The sequence below is a fragment of the Equus caballus genome, chromosome 13, assembly GCF_041296265.1.
Source record: "Equus caballus isolate H_3958 breed thoroughbred chromosome 13, TB-T2T, whole genome shotgun sequence".
In the NCBI taxonomy this organism is placed as follows: domain Eukaryota; kingdom Metazoa; phylum Chordata; class Mammalia; order Perissodactyla; family Equidae; genus Equus; species Equus caballus.
This window is the reverse complement of record NC_091696.1, coordinates 36,073,179-36,093,903: the sequence shown is the minus strand read 5'-3', so window position 1 is coordinate 36,093,903 and position 20,725 is coordinate 36,073,179. Positions and strand designations below refer to the sequence as shown.

The 20,725-nt window shown below is 39.7% G+C and overlaps 3 protein-coding genes across 18 annotated transcripts in view; 1 reads left to right on the top strand and 2 right to left on the bottom strand.

The window, feature by feature from the left end:
- The window catches only part of LOC102148288 (uncharacterized), a 37,419-nt gene extending 21,590 nt beyond the window's left edge, over window positions 1-15,829 (bottom strand). The window contains exons 1-8 of one of the 3 annotated variants that reach the window (XM_070232173.1): window positions 15,674-15,829; window positions 15,363-15,504; window positions 13,153-13,273; window positions 9,377-9,398; window positions 7,566-7,620; window positions 7,374-7,452; window positions 5,342-5,419; window positions 5,123-5,180 (exon numbers count right to left, since the gene is read on the bottom strand). In XM_070232173.1, the coding sequence (XP_070088274.1) occupies window positions 7,401-7,452; window positions 7,566-7,620; window positions 9,377-9,398; window positions 13,153-13,273; window positions 15,363-15,504; window positions 15,674-15,797 (516 nt within the window). In that variant the 5' untranslated portion in view covers window positions 15,798-15,829 and the 3' untranslated portion in view covers window positions 5,123-5,180; window positions 5,342-5,419; window positions 7,374-7,400. Of the gene's footprint in view, window positions 1-5,092; window positions 5,181-5,341; window positions 5,420-7,373; window positions 7,453-7,565; window positions 7,621-9,376; window positions 9,399-13,152; window positions 13,274-15,362; window positions 15,505-15,673 lie in introns of those variants that run through there. The other 2 variants (XM_070232172.1, XM_070232174.1) reach the window with 2 other exon arrangements.
- REXO5 (RNA exonuclease 5) overlaps window positions 1-16,181 on the bottom strand; it is a 692,166-nt gene extending 675,985 nt beyond the window's left edge. For both annotated transcript variants that reach the window (XR_011424215.1, XM_070230557.1), the window contains exon 1: window positions 16,086-16,181. The gene's annotated coding sequence lies outside the window, so the exon portion shown is untranslated. The remainder of the gene's footprint in view (window positions 1-16,085) is intronic.
- The window catches only part of LOC100629745 (ERI1 exoribonuclease 2), a 61,625-nt gene continuing 56,398 nt past the window's right edge, over window positions 15,499-20,725 (top strand). For 4 of the 13 annotated variants that reach the window (XR_011424731.1, XR_011424730.1, XR_011424728.1 and 1 more), the window contains exons 1-8: window positions 15,839-15,924; window positions 17,174-17,241; window positions 17,326-17,409; window positions 17,922-18,049; window positions 18,539-18,695; window positions 19,578-19,678; window positions 19,951-20,032; window positions 20,636-20,724. Coding sequence is in view for 7 of the 13 variants with exons in the window: in XM_014730063.3 (XP_014585549.2) it covers window positions 16,977-17,241; window positions 17,326-17,409; window positions 17,922-18,049; window positions 18,539-18,695; window positions 19,578-19,678; window positions 19,951-20,032; window positions 20,636-20,724 (906 nt within the window). In the remaining 6 variants the exon portion in view is untranslated. Of the gene's footprint in view, window positions 15,925-16,835; window positions 17,242-17,325; window positions 17,410-17,921; window positions 18,050-18,538; window positions 18,696-19,577; window positions 19,679-19,950; window positions 20,033-20,635; window position 20,725 lie in introns of those variants that run through there. The other 9 variants (XR_011424726.1, XM_070232133.1, XM_070232132.1 and 6 more) reach the window with 6 other exon arrangements.

The following is a 20,725-nucleotide window of genomic DNA, read 5'->3' as shown; positions in this document are numbered from 1 at the left end:
TTTGGCCTGGAATTCAGACACAACTACAAGGGAAGCCATAATAGCCACATTTGATGAGTATTTACAATAGGCTGGGCATTCATCTAGTTCTCACAACATCACTGGGAGCTAGGTTTCATTATCCCCATTTTACAGATGAGGAAAGTGAGGCAAAGAGAGGTTAAGCAACCAGTCAGGATCACACAGCTAGAAAGCCCTTGAGAGATAATCCTAGGCAATCTCACTTCAGAGACTGCATTTAACCACTATGCACACCACCTCCACCAGGTTGGGGTTCCAAGAGTGGCTAAAACTTTCAAATGAGGTGGATTGATTTGCTTATGCTGTATGTTGGCCCATTAAGAAAGAGATCAAACCCCAAACCTGTCCCCATCTTCCCCATCTCAACAAATGAGATGTTATGCTCAACCAATAATTGGCTAGGATAATCTTCAAGTCCCTTCTTTCCTTTTACTACCATAACACTAACCCTACTAATCCATGTGACTTCACCACTTCCTTCCACTGACCACCCACTTCCCTCCACATGACTCCACTCACTTCCTTCCACGTGACTCCACTCAGCATTCTTTCAGCAAATGCTTTCTGGACTGATTGGAATGTAGTGGGTGCATTGTAAGGTACTGAGGATACAGTGGGACTGGAGGGCACTATCCCCACCCTAAAATATCTCATGGTTTAATGTAAACAAGATGCAAGTAAGGACATAGCAATCTCAACCCTGGGCTTGGGAAGGGATAACACAAACCTGACTCTTGAGGGAATAAAAGAAAAGTTTCCCTTTTGAACATGGATGAGTGGGTCTGAAGTCCCTCATTTCCCCTTGAGAACAATAGGAAACATTGGCCAAAATATGAAATTCATGATAGAATGCACCAAATTGCTACCAATCCAGTAAAGAAACATGAGGATAAGATGGAGAAGAAGGAAGCCCAGGATTAAGGTCAGCCTGGCATTTGGGACCACTTTCATCTAGCAATTCATCAAGTAATTCCAGAGGAGACTACTGAGATGCAAAGAAGCTATGCAGCATTTGCACACATCCACGGGCACAGAAGTAAAACAACTGGAGTTCACAGTCACTAAATGAAGGTCATCCCTAGAAAAACCTGCAGGCCTTAGATGGAATCCAGGAGATTACAGACTGAGAATAAAGGTGGACAGAAAACACACTGGCCTTAGGAGGGATTGAGCCTTCAGTGAATGGTCTGAGTTGCTAACTGGATGAATAGGATTCAGTACTGCTGGCGTCCCTGATCACCCGCCAGATGTAAACTCCCATCTTTTCTGCAGCAAGATAACACAACACGAGGCCTCAATTTTTCTCTAAATATTTTCTACCCAATGTCTAGAATTTAATAAGAAATGACAGACATAAGGCAGGTCAAAACAATATTATGGGACTGAAATCTAGAGTACAATGTAAATAAACCCAGTGGGTTCCAGACAATGAAGTGATTAAAGCTGGTGCCAGTACTCCCTCCAATCTTAAATTAATTACAAATAAGAATCTCTGATAATCAGTGAGAAAGGAAAGCAAGATGCAGATTACAAAATCAAGGCAGAAAGGAGAAACACATTTCTCTGTAGAATGAATATGGCAAAAATATGGTGGTAAATATTCTAAAATAATTATAATTATCTACATTGTTCCACACCTTCACTAACACAACAGTATTTGTACCAATCAACATATAAATATCTTACTCTTCTGTGATAATCTATTTTTGTCCACAGATTTCCTCAAGAATGCCTATGTTCCAAATAAGTAATCTTAAAGTAGACCTAACAGAACTAGAAAAATAAGAACAAAGCCCAAAGTCAGCAAAAGGAGGGAAATAATAAAAATTAGAGCAGAAATTAATGAAAACAGAAACAAAACAAACACAGCAGAAAGGCTCAATGAAACTAAGAGCTGGTTCTTTGAGAAGATAAACAAAATTGACAAACCTTTAGCCAGACTCACCAGGAAAAAAGTCTCAAATAAATAAAATTAGTAATGAAAGAGAAGAAATTACAACAGATACCACAGAAATACAAAGGATTATAAGGGAATACTATGAAAAACCACATGCCAACAAATTGGATAACCTAGAAGAAATGGATAAACTCTTAGAGTCATACAACCTCCCAAAACTGAATCAAGAAGAAATAGAGAATCCGAATAGATCAATCACAAGAAAAGAGACTGAAACAGCAATCAAAAACCTCCCCAAAAATAAACGTATAGGACCAGATGACTTCTCTGGAGAATTCTACCAAACATTCAAAGAAGATTTAATACCTATCCTTCTCAACTACTCCAAAAAACTGACAAAGACAGACATTTCCTAATTCATTCTATGAGGCCAACAGTACCCTGATCCCAAAGCCAGACAAAGACAACACAAAGAAGGAAAATTACAGGCCAATATCGCAGATGAATACAAATGCAAAAATCCTCAACAAATACTGGCAAAACAAGTACAACAATACATTAAAAAGATCATACACCACGATCAAGTGGGAGTTATACCAAGGACACAGGGACGGTTCAACACTCGAAAATTAATCAATGTGATATACCACATTAACAAAATGACGACTAAAAACCACATGATCATCTCAATAGGTGCAGAGAAAGCATTTGACACAATGCAGCATCCATTTATGATGAAAACTTGCAATAACATGGGTATAGAAGGAAACTACCTCAACATAATAAAAGCCATGCATGACAAATCCACAGCCAATATCATACTCAAGGGGAAACACTGAAAGCCACCCCTCTGAGAACACAAACAAGACAAGGATGCCCACTCTTGCTACTCTTATTCAACACAGTAGTGGGGGTTTTGGCCAGAGCAATTAGGCAAGAAAAAGAAATAAAAGATATCTAAATTGGCAAGGAAGAAGTGAAACTCCTGCTGTTTACACATTACATGATTCTATACAGAGTAAACCCTAAAGAATCCATCAAAAAACTATTAGAAATAATCAACAACAGCAGCAAAGTTGCCGGGTACAAAATCAACTTACAAAAATCAGTTGCATTTCTATACTCTAACAAAGAACTAACAGAAAAGAGAACTCAAGAATACAATCCCATTTACAATCACAACAAAAAGAAAAAAGTATCTAGAAATAAATTTAACCAAGGAGGTGAAAGACCCATACAATGAAAACTTTTAGACATTACTGAAAGAAATCGAAGATGACATAAAGAAATGGAAAGATATTCCGTGTACATGGATTGGAAGAACAAACATAGTTAAAATGTCCATGTTACCTAAAGCAATCTACAGATTCAGTGCAACCCCAAATGGAATTCCGATGACATTCTTCATGGAAATAGAACAAAGAATCCCAAAATTTATATGGAACAACAAAAGACCCAAAATAGTGAACACAATCATGAGAAAAAAGAACAAAGCTGGAGGCATCACAATCCCTGACTTGAAAATCTACTACAAAGCTATAGTCATCAAAACAGCATGGTACTGGCACAAAAACAGACACACAGATCAATGGAACAGAACTGAAAGCCTAGAAATAAAACCATACATCTATGGACAGCAAATCTTCAACAAAGGAGCCAAGACCATACAAGGGAGACAGGAGAGTCTCTTCAATAAATGGTGTTGGGAAAACTGGACAGCCACAAGCAAAAGCATGAAAGTAGACCATTATCTTACACCATACACAAAAATTAACTCAAAAAGGGTTAAAGACTTGAAGGTAAGACCGGAAACCATAAAAAACCTAGAACAACATATAGGCAACACACTCTTTGACATTGGTCTTAGTATATTTTCGAATACCGTGTCTACTCAGGCATGGGAAACAAAAAAAAAAATGGGACTACATCAGATTAACAAGCTTCTCCAAGGCAAAGGAAACCATGAACAAAATGAAAATACAACCCACCAACTGGGAGAAAATATTTGCAAATCATGTATCTGACATGGGTTAATTTCCAAAATATATGAAGAACTCATACAACTCAACAACAACAAAACAAACAACCTGATCAAAAAGGATATGAATAGACATTTTTCCAAAGAAGATATACAATGGCCACAGGTACATGAAAAGATCTTCAACATTACTAATCCTTAGGGAAATGCAAGTCAAAACTACACTAAGATATCACCTTACACCTGTTACAGTAGCTATGATTACCAAGACAAAAAGTAAGAAATGTCGGAGAGGATGTGGAGAAAATGGAACCCTTATACACTGCTGGTAGGAATGCAAACTGGTGCAGCCACTATGGAAAACAGGACAGAGATTTCTCAAAAAATCAGAAATTCAGCTATCCCACTACTAGGTATTTATCCAAGGAACTTGAAATCAACAATTCAAAGAGATTTATGCACCCCTATATTCATTGCAGCATTAGTCACAATAGCCAAGACATGGCAGCAACCCAAGAGCCCACTAGTGATGAATGGACAAAGATGTGGTATATATATGCAATGGAATACTACTCAGCCATAAAAAAGACAAAATCAGGGCTGGCCTGGTGGCGTACTGGTTAAGTTCACACGTCCCACTTCGGTGGCCCAGGGATCACCAGTTCAGATCCCGGGTGTGGACATGGCACTGCTTGTCAAGCCATGCTGTGGCAGGCGTCCCACATGAAAACTACAGGAAGATGGGCATGGATGTTAGCTCAGGGCCAGTCTTCCTCAGCAAAGAGAGCAGGATTGGTGGCAGATGTTAGCTCAGGGCTAATCTTCCTCAAAAAAAAGAAAAAATCATCCCATTTACAACAATGTGGCTGGAACTTGGTATTATGTTAACCGAAATAAGCCAAGCAGAGAAAGACAAAACACTGCATGATTTCACTCATATGTGGAAGATAAACATAAGAACAAAGAGAACAGATTAGTGGTTACCACAGGGGAAGGGGAAGGGGAAGGGGGGGGGGGGCGTGGGCGAAAGGGGTAAAGAGGCACATATATATGGTGATGGACAAAAATTAGACTACTGGTGGTGAGCACAAGGCAGTCTATACAGAAACTGATAAATAATAATGTACACCTGAAATATCACAATGTTATAAACCATTATGACCTCAATAAAACAATTTTTTAAAAGACTGCCTATGTTCTTCTTTAGCATTTTTAATTCGGCTTACTTTGCCACTTTAATAGATCGCAATGCCTCTCAGCTGTCTTCTAGTTTCTTTTTCCTTTCTGTAAAACATAAAAAAATTTTCTTTGTGTGTGTGCACATCTTCCCAAGAATTTGGTTGCAGTGGAAAGAGGAGAAAGGAGAGAATCTGAAGCCACTTTTTACATTCCCAGTGCAAACTCATTTTTACTATATGGGGTTTTCTTCCCAACAAGCAACATACCTTCCAGATTACATTTATTAGACATCGAGGTTCTCTGCCTTGAATCCCGCACTCGTATCTCCTGACTTTAAGAAAGATCTGAGAAAAGACAGTCAAGAAGTAATGATTGTACAACAATGTGAATATACTTAACATTACTAAAATGTACATTTCAAAATGGTTCTGATGGTGAACTTTATGTTACGTGTATTTTACCACGATTAAAAATAAAATTTAAAAGGAAGTAATAATGTTTAGTTCTCTGATTTATATAAGCTATGGGAGGAACATTTTGTTATCTGCTCCTTCTTGATCTTAAGCTGAGCATTTTCCTTCTGTACATGGTGTTCTTCAGACCTCAATTTTGCTTTACTGACATGAAATTCATTAAGGGGGATTCGAACTTAAAGCAAAACATTCTCACTAATGACTTAGATCCCAAGTAGAAAAATTCCTAATAGAGAACATACAAATTTAATATTCTAAGACATATTTGTTTTTCATCAAAGCTAAGGTGTACAATTAAAATCTTGCAACAAATACAGGTAATTTATTTCTGAAGTACTCATAGAAATATCACCTTTTAAGTTCTCTGTAGCTTTTTCCTTTCCTATCTGCATGTAGGATAGAAACAAAACATGTACTAGGGGCCAGCCCTGTGGCCAAGTGGTTAAGTTCACGTGCTCTGCTTCGGCGGCCCAGGGTTTCACCAGTTCAGTTCCTGGGCACAGACATGGCACCGCTCGTCAGGCCATGCTGAGGCAGCATCCCACATAGCACAGCCAGATGGACCTACAACTAGAATATACAACTATGTGCTGGGGGGCTTTGGGGAGAAGAAGAAGGAGAAGGAAAAAAAAAGATTGGCAACAGTTGTTAGTTCAGATGCCAATCATTAAAAGAAAAAAAGTACCAGATTTCAAAAGAAACACTGGACGATATGCTTAAAAGAAGAAATGCCAACAAAACATACCCCATATCAGCCCCTGTATCATTAAAAGCAGCTGATCCAGTTTGAACTGAGGAGAAAAGTCAAACACAGAAAGAAATGAGGAATTAAGAGAATAGTCGAGTCACAAATATTTCATGGGCACTCCAACTTTCCTACTTTCAAGATAATGGGACACTTGACTGGGGGACAAGGCAAAAGCAAAGAAGGTCTAAAACCTTGAAGCCAAACAGCTCAAATGAACAGCTTTTCTCAGTGGAAGGTAAATGTCACCAGATTCACTTTGAAAATTCTGTGCTCTGCCTTAAGAGGGATAGGACTGTTCAATGCGGCTAGAAATCTCTAGTACTCTCTCCTACAATTTCCCAGCTCTGTGTTTCTTGGAGAGGAAAGAGGGCTGAATGACGTTAAAAAAATTAATCCAGGGTTGCAAAAAAAAATTCTTCCTAAGTCCTTAAATTAAAAAAAGCATCATGGTATTGGTACTTAAAACAGCAGTGAACAGCATGGAAGAATGCAGGGCTGCTCAATTTACCCAATGAACAAAAAGGCTCAAAAGTCAAATTATGGTAATAACAGTAGCGAAACTCTCACTAAGTCCCAATTCTTTTTTTTTTTTTTTTTTAAACTTGGGGAAATGGAGGAGTTGCTTCTTTTTTTTTTAAGATTGGCACCTGGGCTGACAACTGTTGCCAATCTTCTTTTTTTTTTTTCTGCTTTATCTCCCCAAACCCCCTGTACACAGTTGTATATCTTAGTTGCAGGTCCTTCTAGTTGTGGGATGTGGGACGCCGCCTCAACGTGGCCTGATGAGCGGTGCCATGTCCGAGCCCAGGATCCGAACCCTGGGCTGCCGCTGTGGAGCGCACAAACTTAACCACTCGGCCACGGAGCCGGCCCCTAGGTCCCAATTCTTGATGTTCCAATCTCTCTCAGATTGCAACTTAACCCAAATATGTGGAATGATGTCATTAATGATTTTGTTAGTGCCTTCAAGTGTTTTGATGTTACTCTTCAACAAAACACATAGAGATTAGTAATATTTACTCATTACTTTTACTTCTGTTTTTAGAGTGTAATGTAGGAAAAAGAAGGGATTTTTACCTCAAATTCACATGCTTTCATCACAGATTATCTTATTTTGCCTTTTGGTTTCTTGATCACCTTTCTTTGCTTCATTGATCTATACAAACATGTAATAAAGGATTCAGAATTCAAAAATATTAATTATATTGATAGCAAAACCTATCGCCCGTGAATAAGTCCTTAAAGAAATTTTAAAAAGCAGAACCTTACATATAAGATGCTTGCTTTGAATTTAGACTGCTACATAATGTAATGAAATGGGACCCTAGGATGAAAGAGACAGAAAAATAAGTGAACTAGAACAAAGTGGAAGTACTTCAAGGTGAAGCCATGAATATAAAAATTAAAGGATGATTATACTTTCTGTTCACAAATGGATATTTTTTGACAAGTTGTGTGAGTTTTCCTTCACGTAATTCTTAATTTTCTCAGAAATCTGATGCAAATTAACTAAAAAGAGATAAAAACCATTTCTAAGATTATTACCAAAACCGATAAAATGGAATTACCCAATGTGTCAACAGCAAAAGCACATTACTGGCACTATGAGTGCAAATAACTTTTTAGTATGACTACGATCCCTGAGAAAGCCAGTTTTCATCAGTGGCATTTTAAATGTAAGAAACAAATACAGAAATAAGGATCCTATTTCAGCGAGATTTCTATTTAATCTTTTTTCAAAGATGAGGAAATAGAACAAAATGTCTTAGCCTAACATCCCATCATTAAACAATATCCTTAGAAAATGTGAACAGTTCAAGAGCCCTGTCATCACCAGAGGAGAAACAAGAGAAAAATCAAGCAACCGATGTACTTATATTCTGTCTTCCAATTATCAAATAAAATAAACAGATCAATGCAATTGCTTTAAAAAACAAAAATCGAAAGGAAAAAGAAACAAAAATACAAAACACCTGACTTCTTCCAAGTTTTCTCCATTTCTACCTACCCTTTAAAATGACCCACAGAGGTCCTTCTAAATGTCACTTGACTGGCTACTTGAAAGCCTCCAATGCCTTTCTGCTGCCCAGCAGATTGCCTTTCATGAGAACCACGGTGGGAAGCTCTTGAGGAGAAGGTCATCGGAATCAAACACACTTGAGTACAATCTCAGCCTTACCATTAGTTGCTAGAGGACCTGGATAACTCACAATCCCTGTAAGACCAGCTTCCTCAGCCCCAAGATGAGAGTGTTACTGATCACTGTTACAGGAAAACAGTGCACATAAAACACCCAATTATAGGTGGAGAACACATGTGAAGCTCCAGAACACAGGCCACAATTCCAGACTCCTCTCAAAGGTATTTAATTCTCTTACCTGACTACAAAGTGCAAACTTATCTTCTATTTACCCAAATTGAGCGATCTGATATCCTGATCACTCTTCTCACCACCACCACTGCCTCATTCACGGCGACAAATACCAGCAGTTGAGGGCCTACTAAGTGCCAGGTAGCCACTGTGACTCTCAACAGACAGAACCACTTAATTATCACTGTCTATAAAGCCTGTACAGAATGTCTTATTCCTATTTTGCATCATGTTCATTTCCCCTCACTCTCCACTGGCATGAGTGGCTCCCTCCACTTCAGACTCATAACCCATGGTTGTGACACACACTTTGCCTGGCAATATCTGGGTTCTTCGAGGCCACAAGCTTCTTGATAGGTTTCAATGGTGTTCTATCATCTTACATTTCACCAAGAAACAGGTCATGTCAATGTCCAAACTTCAGACTCATACCATCCCTTGCTTCCTAAACATTTCTGCACAAAACTAAATTCATCCTATTGTCCCTACTCCCGTGATCTGCTCCTCCTCCTGTTCTCTTGTCTCAATAGATGGCAACTCCCTCTACATTGTCACTTAGACTCCAACCCAGGAAGAGTATCATCTTCAAGTGTTAAATGGTCAACTGGACATCAGAAGTCACTGTATTTACTCCCAATTGTATTAAAATCCACATCAAACACCAGAACTGAGAAAATATCACAAAGAAAACTAAAGCCTAAAATCTTACCTTGATATACTCGAGGCTTTATCTAGAAGAGGAAGAAACAAAATTTAAATTCGATGTCAAAACGTATTATTAGTAAAAATGAATAGTTCCTGATAAAATATCAAAATAACAATCCAATGAAATTGTAATCATTTTGTTCAGCATAATGATTCATATTAAAAATAAAAAACTATACTTCCTCTTTAAGTATGAAACTTCACAAACCATCTCTGATAAAGAGCACAGAGGTAAATAACATATTTTTGATCAAAAGATCTGTTTACCTTCTGTTAAATGAACACCAATCATTTCATTTTCATGATGAATGTGGCAGGCATTTTTATAAATACACTAGCGAATCATTTACCTGATTTTTTTTGTCAACCCCAATATCCACAGTGAAGTCTAGAACCTGGGATTGTTTTAAAAGCCTCCAAAAAAATTTTAAAAAGAAAAGAGAAGGCAAAATCTTTGTACTACGATGTGCCTCTCTCAAGCAATAGAAAGCTTTTCTGAAATCTCACACAGAGTCGGCTGGCTGCTGAATTGATAAACAATTACAACATATCAGGTCCTGTGATTTTCCCAGACCACTAAAAACAGAGGGTCATCAAATGAGAAAGACAGTGGGAAGTGGCTAAAGAAAAGCACAAGCAACAACAGAAATGACATCTAACATTTTCAAGAAAGGGTAAAAAGTGCTTCCCAGACCCCAGTCATCCCCTGTGGAATTACAGCTCAATAAAATCCAGGCAGGAAGGACCCCATTTTAATACTACAGAAAGACATATTTTCTTGACCCGTAAATCCTATTTCCCCATTCAAGAGTTTTAAATGATGATGAGATGCTTAAGCCAGCCCAAAAAAACTTGCCAAGATACTGGAATATTCTTACAGTATCAGAAGCCAGTCATAATAATGTTGTTATAGGAAAATGCATCCATGTAGGGCAAACAGAAAATCACAAAGATTCCTTTAACTTCACATGATTCTCAGGGAACAGTGAGCTTCCCTGTCACTTGTCACCCAACCCCAAAGGCAGGGGCATGCAGGATGAGGGACGGGCTTACAAAATACTTAATATTTATGTTTTCTTTTTAAAGGTCAAGGTTTATAAATTGTAGTTTTCTCATTGAGAATATATTGTTGTCTTACTCATTGGCTTCTTTTTAGAGTATTTTACAAAGTTAACTTCCATTTCAAACATTAATTTGTGTACAAGTTAGTGATCTAAAGGAAACAACCAAAAGAGATGGCCTCCTGGATTCTGGTCTAGCTTGTAAGGAGCTTGGAAGTTGTCACTCTTGTCCACTTAATAAGAAAAAAGCTGAACAAACTGAAAAGCAAAAATTCTTCCTAGATCTACCAGAGAACTGATATCACAGGGCCAAGTGTTGCCTGTAGAATTAGAGAACGAGACCTGCAGATAAAGACAATCACCACTTACTGGAGCAGAAGCCCAAGGTCAGAAATCTCCATAGGAATCAGAACATCATAGTAGGAAAACTTATGCTGTAATTGATGAAGTCCTGGACACTCAGCTTGGACAAGCATGAGATTTAAAAATGCCAGGGTGCCCCAACCTCGAGGAGCTGCCATACTTGTGTGAATTTTATCTTCAGGAATCCTAACAGGTTCTCACAGTAAATACTGGAGAAAAATCTCCTCATGCTATCGAGGGAGAGGAGAAAAACAGCCACTTAGAAATAAACTCATAGTATTCGGTTCCTCTTAAAAAGACCTGCCCTCAAGAGAAACTGTTTTAGCAGAGCCTAAGTCGTGTTCTTCCAAAGACTAAGTGACCTTGGTTAAGGGAAATTACCCAGCTCCAGAGCTCTCTCTTCTTCCTGTCTGACCTAAGAGTAAACTCAGCCTAACCTCTAGCCAGACAAATATAAATCCTCACACTAAAGACCTGTTTACCTCAGTTGTTCCCTTAAATGAGGACACAACATCCAGCTTTCAACAAAACCTTACAAGGCAGACTAAAAGAAAAAACTACACAGTTTGAATATAGAGGGCAAGCATTAGAATAAAACTCAGTATGGCAGAGATGATGGAATTTTCAGGCTAAGAACTGAAAACTATGATGATTAATATGCTAATGGCTCTAGCAAAAAAAGTGGACAACACGCAAGAAGAAAAGGTGAATGTAAGCAGAGAGATGAAAATTTCCCCAGAACTGCATACTTCAGCAATTCACATGGCTGGCTATGGGTTACTTCACAGTTTTCAGCCAATAAAATGGTAGATAAGCAGACTTTCGGCAAACATAAATCAGGGCATAACAAATTATGACTATTGAGAACAGCAACAAAGCAAGGCAAATTACCACAATATTCTAGTTTCTGATTATTTTAGCACATACTGAAATATAAGCTTCTAATTAATTGGAAATGAAGGTCTTAAACAACATCATGTGCTATAACATTATTAATGGAATATTTAATAAACATTGATACAGAACCTTAATTACAGATACCTGTTTATGTGCTAGGGATAGTAGGATGAAGAAAACATGATTCATGCTCTCAAGGAGCCATCCTGGTAGGGGGAAAAATGCAGAAACAAGTAATTACAATGCAAAGAGGCTAACTGCCTTGGGGGTTAGAGTTTCAGGGATAGCTTCACTGGGATGAAAATACTGGGGCTGAGCCTTGACAATAATGAGTCAGCCAGGTAGGAGGGAACATTGTGTCTAAACACGGAGTTTGGTTTGGCTGGAGCCAAGACTGCATGTTGCAGAGCAGCGGAGACAGGAGAGGAGAGGGCAGTGGGAGCCAGATCACACAAGATCAATGTGGTCAAAGGTAAGGAGTCAGACTTTATCAAGGAGGCATCAAGAAGTTCCCTGAAGCTCCTTACTCCTTAAAATAGCTTTGCATTTGTATCTGGTTATTCAAGCAATTCATGCTTGTTAAAAGAGTGAGATAACAGAGAAAGGTAACATAGATAAAAGACAGTTAACAGATAAAATAAAAGTCACCTGGACTTGTACAACTCGGAGATAATTACCACTGTCATTTTGGTCTGGGAGGCAGCAGAGTATAGTGGTTAGGAGCTCAAGCCCTGGAGTCACACTACCCGAGTTCAAATACCAAGCTCTACTGTCTGGGACATGTGCCTGAACCTAAGAGTCGGTTTCTTCATCTACAGAGTAATTATAATTGTACCTCATGAGATTACTGGGAAGACCGATAAGGCAGTGCAAGCGCAGTGTACTGAGGCTAGTACCTGACATATCATAAGTACTTAATAAACATCAGATATTATTACTATTATTTTTTCCCTGTGACTTTTTAAAGTTAATGTTGAGCACTTATAATCAGCCACTTACAGTTCTGAGCACTTTATATCTATTAAACCATTTAATTCTTACAAGTCATCTACGTGGATACTACTATTATCCCCATTTTACAGATAAAGAAATGGAGGAACAGATAAACGGTAGAACCAAGACTGGAATGCAGGCTCCAAAGCCAAAACTCTCTTCATCTCTCTATTATACCACCCCCAAGGGATTATAGTATACATTCCGTTTTGTAACCAACTCCTCCCACCAAAAAAATTAAATCTACAGATCTTTCTACATCAGTGAAATATAACGTCAATTTTAATAACAGTCCAGTCTCTAAATTTACCTAAAAACTTATTATTTATCTGAAAGAAACTCCTGTGTGGACATCCTTGTACACTTGTCTATTTTCTGAGGATAAATTCCTGGTCAAATAAGCACGTATATTTTACATTCTGACAATATTGCTAACTCCTGAAAGAATGTACCAATTTATACCTACCAACCAAAAATGTATGAGATCGATGAGCTGGGACTGAGTCAGGCAGGGGTCCATATGGTCATGAGTAATCACAGTTGCTGAGCACAGGACGTCAGAGCCTGAGTAGGGTGAGGAGGTCGTCCTAAAGGGGAGACAGCGCAGGACCAGGGGTAGAAACCCAGGACACACATGTAGGAGGGTGGCCTGGTGTGGGGTGTCAAACCCTGAGAGGTATGAGGAGGACATCCATGCTGTGGGAAGGAGAGAGCAGTGGAGCCTCCCCTCAGATGTCAGAAACTTTAAGGTAAAAGACGGCGTCATGCTGAGGGACAATGGGACCCCTTCACAGAATTCAGAGCTCAAACAGGGTCAAGATGTCCATATGAGAAGGAAAAGGACATTCACACAGGAGGGTGACCTGGTACAAGGCCAGAGTGACAGAGCCCAAGAAGGGTGAGGAGTATGTGGCAGCAATGGGAGACTGATCAAATATATTGAAGATAATGGGAGTCAGATTTCTCACTGTTAGAGATATACCCATATACACACATATTCCCTAGCTTTATTGGAGGAGTACTGACATCCCAATAGCAATAAGCACATCTAGCACCCAGACCTTGCATTTCTAAATGTCATTCTCCACTAAAAAGAACCAAATATCTAAGGAGAAATGCCTGATTCCAGGGCTAGGGCAGGGAAAGCACAGATGAGCTTGGAACAACATCCTTTTGCGCCAGAAAAGTAAGGAAATGCACAAAGAAAGATGAGGTCATGTCCAAAGGACATAGAAGCTAGTTTCATGGCCAAATCTGGGATATTTTCGGTATCAAAATAAATACAGTAATGGATTATAAACCATTGAATAAAATAAGTAACCATGAGTTCATATTGATAAAAAAAAAAAAAAAGAATTGCAAGTTTAATGAAGAAGCATCTCCCTACAAAATTACAGAGAAAAAACAGTAAGTTTAGAGAAGCTTAGCACACACTATGTTAACCAAGTAATCAAGGTTAGTATCACCAGTAATGGGACAAATCAGAATCATGTACAACCTGATAAAATACAAGAGAACAGAGCATCACTTCTGCAATATTCCTGCCAAAGATGTTAACCTGCATCTAATCGATGAGGAAACATACAAACCTAACTTGAGGGACATTCTACAAAATCACTGGTCCAGGATTCTTCAAAAGTAGTAAGGTCATGAGTGTCAAGGAAGACTGAGGAATTGTCTGGATGGAAGGAGACATGACAACCATTTGTACCACATTCTAGGCAGGATGTTATTGCTTAAAAAGGACTTTACTAGAAGTGGAGAAACTCCAATGAGGCCTAAGGATTAGATGGCAGCAATGAATCAGTTCTTTCCCGATTTTGGCAGTTACAGAGGATTGTTCGTAGGAAATATACACTAAAATGGGGGAGGGGAGATGGCGCATTGTGTTAGCAACTTCTTTCAAACGTTGGCTGGGGGAGTTTTGGGTACGGTTCTTGCAACTTTTCTCTAAGTCTGAGATTATTTCAAAATTAGAAAGTGATGAGACTGTCGATTTCCTTACACTTCTTACCACATTAACCGTTAAAATATTGCTTTGCCAATCTGACAGGAAAGAAAAAAAAAAGGTGGAATCCCCCTTCAATAAAATCTGTTTCCGAGCACTAACTCTCGTCTAGCATCCTGGATGACACATCGTATCTTTTGTTGATTTTCTGTCTCTCCCCACTGGAACCTAAGCAGTGGTCTTCCACTCCCCGCTGCAGCCCAGGGGCTCAGGGCGGCGCCCAGCACCCGGCCCACAAGAGACAGGTGACGACTGACGGATGAGCGACCCATGCTCAGCTCTCAGCAAATGGCAGGGACGACCAGCAGCCTCACGACTCCCCTTTGGAACGTAAACTGCACGAGGGCAGGGAATCGTGCTTCCGTGCGCCGGGATGTCCCCGGCACCTAGAACAATCCCTGGCACACGGAACACCCGAATCAACGTCTGCCGAGTGAACATCCGTCCTGTGCGCCAGGTCTACACAGGTCTAACCCGCCAGTATCTCCCCGGAGGTGGGAGGCGTTGCCCCATCACTCCCATTTTACAGCTGGGAGAGCCGCTTCCCAGAGGCCGGAGGGCGGGGCGCCTGAGCAGCATCCAGCGCGGACCGGGCGCTGCCGGCCGCTGGGCCGAGGGGCTGGGAGCTCCGAACCGCCTCGGGCCGCCCCGTCGGACCCGCCGCTCACCTTGGCCCCGGGCCGCCTCTCCTCAGGTTCCGAGCGGGCTCTCCGCGCCTCGGCCGCCCCGACGTGCTTGCCGCGGGCGCGCCTCCTCTTCCGGCCCTTCTGGAGGAGCGCCCCGGTCCTTCCCCTCTCGGGCTCCATGAGGCTGCGCAGAAAGCCGGGCGGGAGCTGAGGAAACCCCGACGCCCGGCTTCCCGAGCGGGGGGCAGCAGGGCGTCCACGGCTACCGCCTCCCTCGGACCCTCCCCACTTCCGTTCACACAGCGCTCCCCGCCGCGGAGCGAACCGCGCCGCCCCAGGCCAAACGGTTTTACCGTCCACGCCGCAGGCAGGATTCCAAACGGTTCCCCAAGGGCGCAAACGCGCCTCCTCCCCTGGGAAAAGATTGAAGGGGGCGCTGCCCAGCGGCTCCCTCCCTCCCGAAACCACGCCCCACATGCCGCAGCCCGACCCTCCTCCTCCGCGCGCGGCGTTTGAACGGGCCGGAAGTGGAGTCGAGCGACTTCCGGCAGTTGGGCTGTGAAGCGAAAGGGGTGTCGAGAATGGCGACCAAGAGGCTGGCCCGGTACGCGAGGGAGTTCGGGCCGACGGGCGGGGCGGGGTCGCTCCGAGTCTCGCGGTGGCGTCCGCCGCAGGCTGGGCAGGGGCGCGCGGCGTCAGCCTCCGTTCTCTGCAGCCCCGGCGTCTCCGACCCGCGCTCTCACGCCCGGGCTGAAAGGTGTCGGCCTGGAGCCTCAGGCCGCCCTGTGCGCGAGGTTGGAAGGACCAGGGTTCTTGACTGTGTGGCCTGGAGCCCGTGTCGGCGCGTTCTAGGCCTCGGGAAACGACTGGACGTGACAGCGCCTTGTAGACCGGTCGCAGGTCTCAGGCAGCCCCCAGTGCACCCATGAAGCCGTTCACCCCACCACGTCCTAGTGAGCCGTGTAACTCATAATGTGGATCGTTGTAGCCTTCTGTCTGATGCCTGGAAACGCTGTGCACATTTCCGATTTGTGAAATTGGTGTAATAGAGAATAGTGTCGGTTCGGAGTTGGATGACCCCGGTTCACGTACCAAATATGTGTTCTTTGGCAAATAACCGAAATTGTTTTCTCATCCATTACATATAGGTAGCAAAAGTGACTACTTTGTACAGTTGTTGAGGATTAAGTGAGGTCGCCATCTTCAGTGCCTGCTATGTAGTAAGCAATGAATAAATGGCAGCTATTATTCCCAACTCCCCATCACACCTCATAAACAAAAAACTAGAACAGGAGGCACCTGCCTGGTGAAACTAGCTACTCGTCAAGGTGGTCTCGCCATGCTTAAGACCTCAGGAAACTCATCCCTTTCTGTGGACTCAGGGTCTTTGGGGATCCTTTATCATATACTACCTTCCAGTAGTTTACCATGGATGTCTAGGGTTTTTTCTCAGATATTTTAAGCTCCTAGAAGACTGGACCTGCCCTGTCTCCTCAGAACTGGGCTGTATACACAGCAAGGGCTTGAACAATGCAGAGGCAAAAATAACAAACTTTTCTATGTATCTTTACCTCTACAATCGTTTCTTTGGTATTACTGCAAAATAAGGGGCGCAGAAAGAATTAGTCTAACTTTGCAACATGTACTTTGAGGCTCATGCAGATAAAAATGACTACTAAAATCAAGAGAGGGTGGCACTACAAAAGTCAAGGTCTTTTGCCCTTAAAGTCTAGTTCAGTTTCCTCTCAATCACAATACATTAATAATGAGGGTTATACCATTAGTTTGTTAGCCTATTCAAACAGGAGTGTGAATGGGTTTGTTGAACATACTGGGTTGTTTTACATTTTTAGGCAGCTTGGATTAATTAGGAGAAAGTCAATTGTACCAGCAAATGGAAATCTAGGAAGCAGCAAATCCAGTAAGTAGTGTGCTTAGTTTCTTTACATGTTGTAGCTGGACTTTTCACACTGGTAAAGCATAACAATATCCTGACCTTTTGCAGAGCAGTTGTTTGACTACTTAATTGTCATTGATTTTGAGTCGACATGCTGGAATGATGGGAAACACCACCAGAGCCAGGAAATAAGTAAGTCTGGACTGCTGATGGCCAGGACTAGCACTTGATGAGTAACTTGAAGATTTATAGATAGAAATGAGTCAACGGTTAGTTTAAGAAAACAAAATGGTCTATGAATTGGTAGTTCACTATAAAATGTGATTTGACACAAAAAAGAAGAAAAACCTGAATACCTACATGTGTCATCATATAAAATAATTGTTTTAGGGTTACATCTCAATTGCACAGAACCTCAAAAAAAATACCTTTGCAAAAACAAGTACATTTCAACTTCCTTATGGTCTTCATACTTAATTGTGGAAATATATTCAGGAGTTTTAAGTAGATATAACTTTCATATTTTTAGTTATTCTTTGGCATAACGTAATTGTTAGATCACACTGCTTTGGTCATTTTAATATGCTTTTACTGAAACAATTGTTCAATAATGCTATATGAGGGTAATCTATGTTTAATTTAGAGTGATTACAGCATTAATTTAACAATTATATATTCACGTATCAATTGATTCTTTCATGTAGTTGAATTTCCAGCAGTATTGCTGAACACATCCACTGGAGAGATTGAATCTGAGTTCCACGCTTATGTTCAGCCTCAAGAACATCCAATTCTTTCTGAATTTTGCATGGAACTGACAGGCATAAAGCAGGTATGCCCTCCTCTTTTCACCACCTCTCTTATGCCCTCAACAAACAAGCAGGTATGATGCAAATACTAAAATTCAGAAATCAGTTTCAAAAATAAAGTAAAAGCTATATACCATTGGAATTTCATTTATTCAGTGTTAAGAGAAATAATGTCCCCTCCAGAAGTCCATTGGAATTCTTTACAAATAAGGAAGAACAGTGTTGTAAAAATGAATATCAAATTTATTTTGTGGAAATCAAATGACATCAAGTTTCTTTCAGTATGGATTTAATTATTATATTTCTGTGTGATTTTAGATTGCTCAACCTAATTTTTCTTACCTTGCAGAGTTTGAATCATTATATTGTCTCTTAGGTGTTTTAACATCTTTTCACTAGATAAAATTTTGTCAGAACCTCTTCTTCTTGTTATATCCCTTCACAGTATTTAATTATGTGCTCAATAATTATGGAATTCAGTTGTTGAATTCAGATTTTGTGACTCTCTTTAGGCTCAAGTTGATGAAGGAGTCCCTCTGAAGATTTGCTTATCTCAGTTCTGTAAATGGATTCAGAAGATTCAGCAACAGAAGAAAATTACTTTTGCTTCCGGGGTTGCAGATCTTTCTACTTCCGAAGTAAAATTATGTGCATTTGTTACTTGGTCAGGTAAAAAATAAATTATATCTATCAATTATAAGTGAGTAGTGTTACCAGTATATAATTCTTTATCTCTAGTAAGAATTATACTTGTTAACCTCCTGGGCCAGGAAAAGAAATCCAAATGCCTAGCAGATGTTAAACAAGAATAGTAAATTTAATCATATTTTTAAAATTACCATTCTGGGACACCTTAAAATTTTAAGCCTTAATCTTAAGAATCTTTCTAGATTGTTCCTCTCTGTTCTGAGTCCAGGTAAAGACGATTATCTAGTGAAAACTCTTATCATGCTATTTTCCCAACCTTGAATAAAAAGAGTTCTCATTCAACTCACATCCTTTGCTTTTATACTTTCACACCTACTAATATAAATATCAAGGGAAAAATGAGCCATTTAAGTAGATCTTTTATATGCCCATGATATAGCATTGTCATTAATAGTCATTGATAGCAATGCTGTGCCATTGATAGCATAGCATTGATAGTCATATTTGGTTTCAGGCTGCTATAAGATATTTGGTTTAATTACATTAATATTTTCTTAGAATGTCGAAAGCAAATAACCTTCTCCCTATAGCCTTTGTAATTTGACACCTTACTCTTCTTTCTGAAATATTCAGTGTGTTTTATTGGGTATTTAAGAAACTTTGAAACTTTGTTACCAACCTAATTGCTTAATAGAAAGTTATGTAAAGTGAGTAATTATTAGATATTAGCAGAGAAATTAAATCTTACTACTTTATATTATTATAGCATAATAATATACTATTATTTTAAATCTTACTATTTTACTTTATATCATCTTTTAGCATTTATTTATAAATGACAATAGCATAAGTAAAATCTGCTGGCATCATTGACTTTGTTCTATTTTAATATATTTTATGCAGACTGGGACTTGGGGGTTTGCCTGGAGTATGAGTGTAAAAGAAAACAACTGTTAAAACCTGTGTTCTTGAATTCTTGGATTGATCTCAGAGTAACTTACAAGGTAAGGGTCAAAGATGGGGACGTGTTCACTTTCCTTCTCTTGAAAAATGACTAAACTTTATCCCACACATGGGTATGGGTTTCTACAAATAAAGTCTTTTCTTTTGAAATGTTCACATAAATATATTTCTTAAAGTATGTAAAAACAACACAACAAAAACAACCACATTCCAAATCTAATAGAATGAAAAATTATGAAAAGTAAGTGGTTAATACAAAGGCTTTCGAATAGTAATCCTTTTTTTTTAGATATGTCTTCTTTTATTTGATTAGATTTTCTATAAGAGAAAACCAAAAGGACTAAGTGGTGCCCTGCAGGAAGTGGGACTAGAATTCTTGGGACGAGAACATTCTGGTTAGTATAAATTGAAAATCATTGTATTATGTAAGTTATTTTAGTTTTATAAAGTCTTTCAAATGAATCTTACTTTTTTATGATGTCATGAATAAGGAATATCCTTCAGCCTAAAAAAAAACTCCTGATCTATGCAATTCGAATTGTTTCTAAGACTTTCAAATGGACTTTCATAAAGTATTGTAAAGACAAGACTGCCATCTAGTGGCTTTCTAGTTGCTAAAAAGAATGAAAAGAATTAGCCAAATCAAATGAAGATTAAATAAATGCCCAAATAACACAGTGGACTAGTGAAAAAACTAAACAAGACTATTAGATTACTCTTGAAATGTGATCCCTACCGAATGTTGCTCACATTTTGTGAACTGTCTAAGAAATGTTCACTTCCTCCTCTGTAAATGTGGGAGATCTTGTCTTTCATTGGGAAGGCTGCTGCAGCTTTCCACAAGACCAATTTGCTATGATTAAAATTAATAGATGATCATAAAACTAACAGTATATTCCAGTTTCTATTTAAGTGGCGGTTTTTGGTTTTGGAGGTTTTTGTGCTATATATCTTTACACTGGTACCACTAAATTCATGTTTGGTATCTATTTCCTCAGGGTTGGATGATTCTCGGAATACTGCCCTTCTTGCTTGGAAAATGATCAGGGATGGTTGCTTCATGAAAATTACAAGGCCCTTGAAGAAGG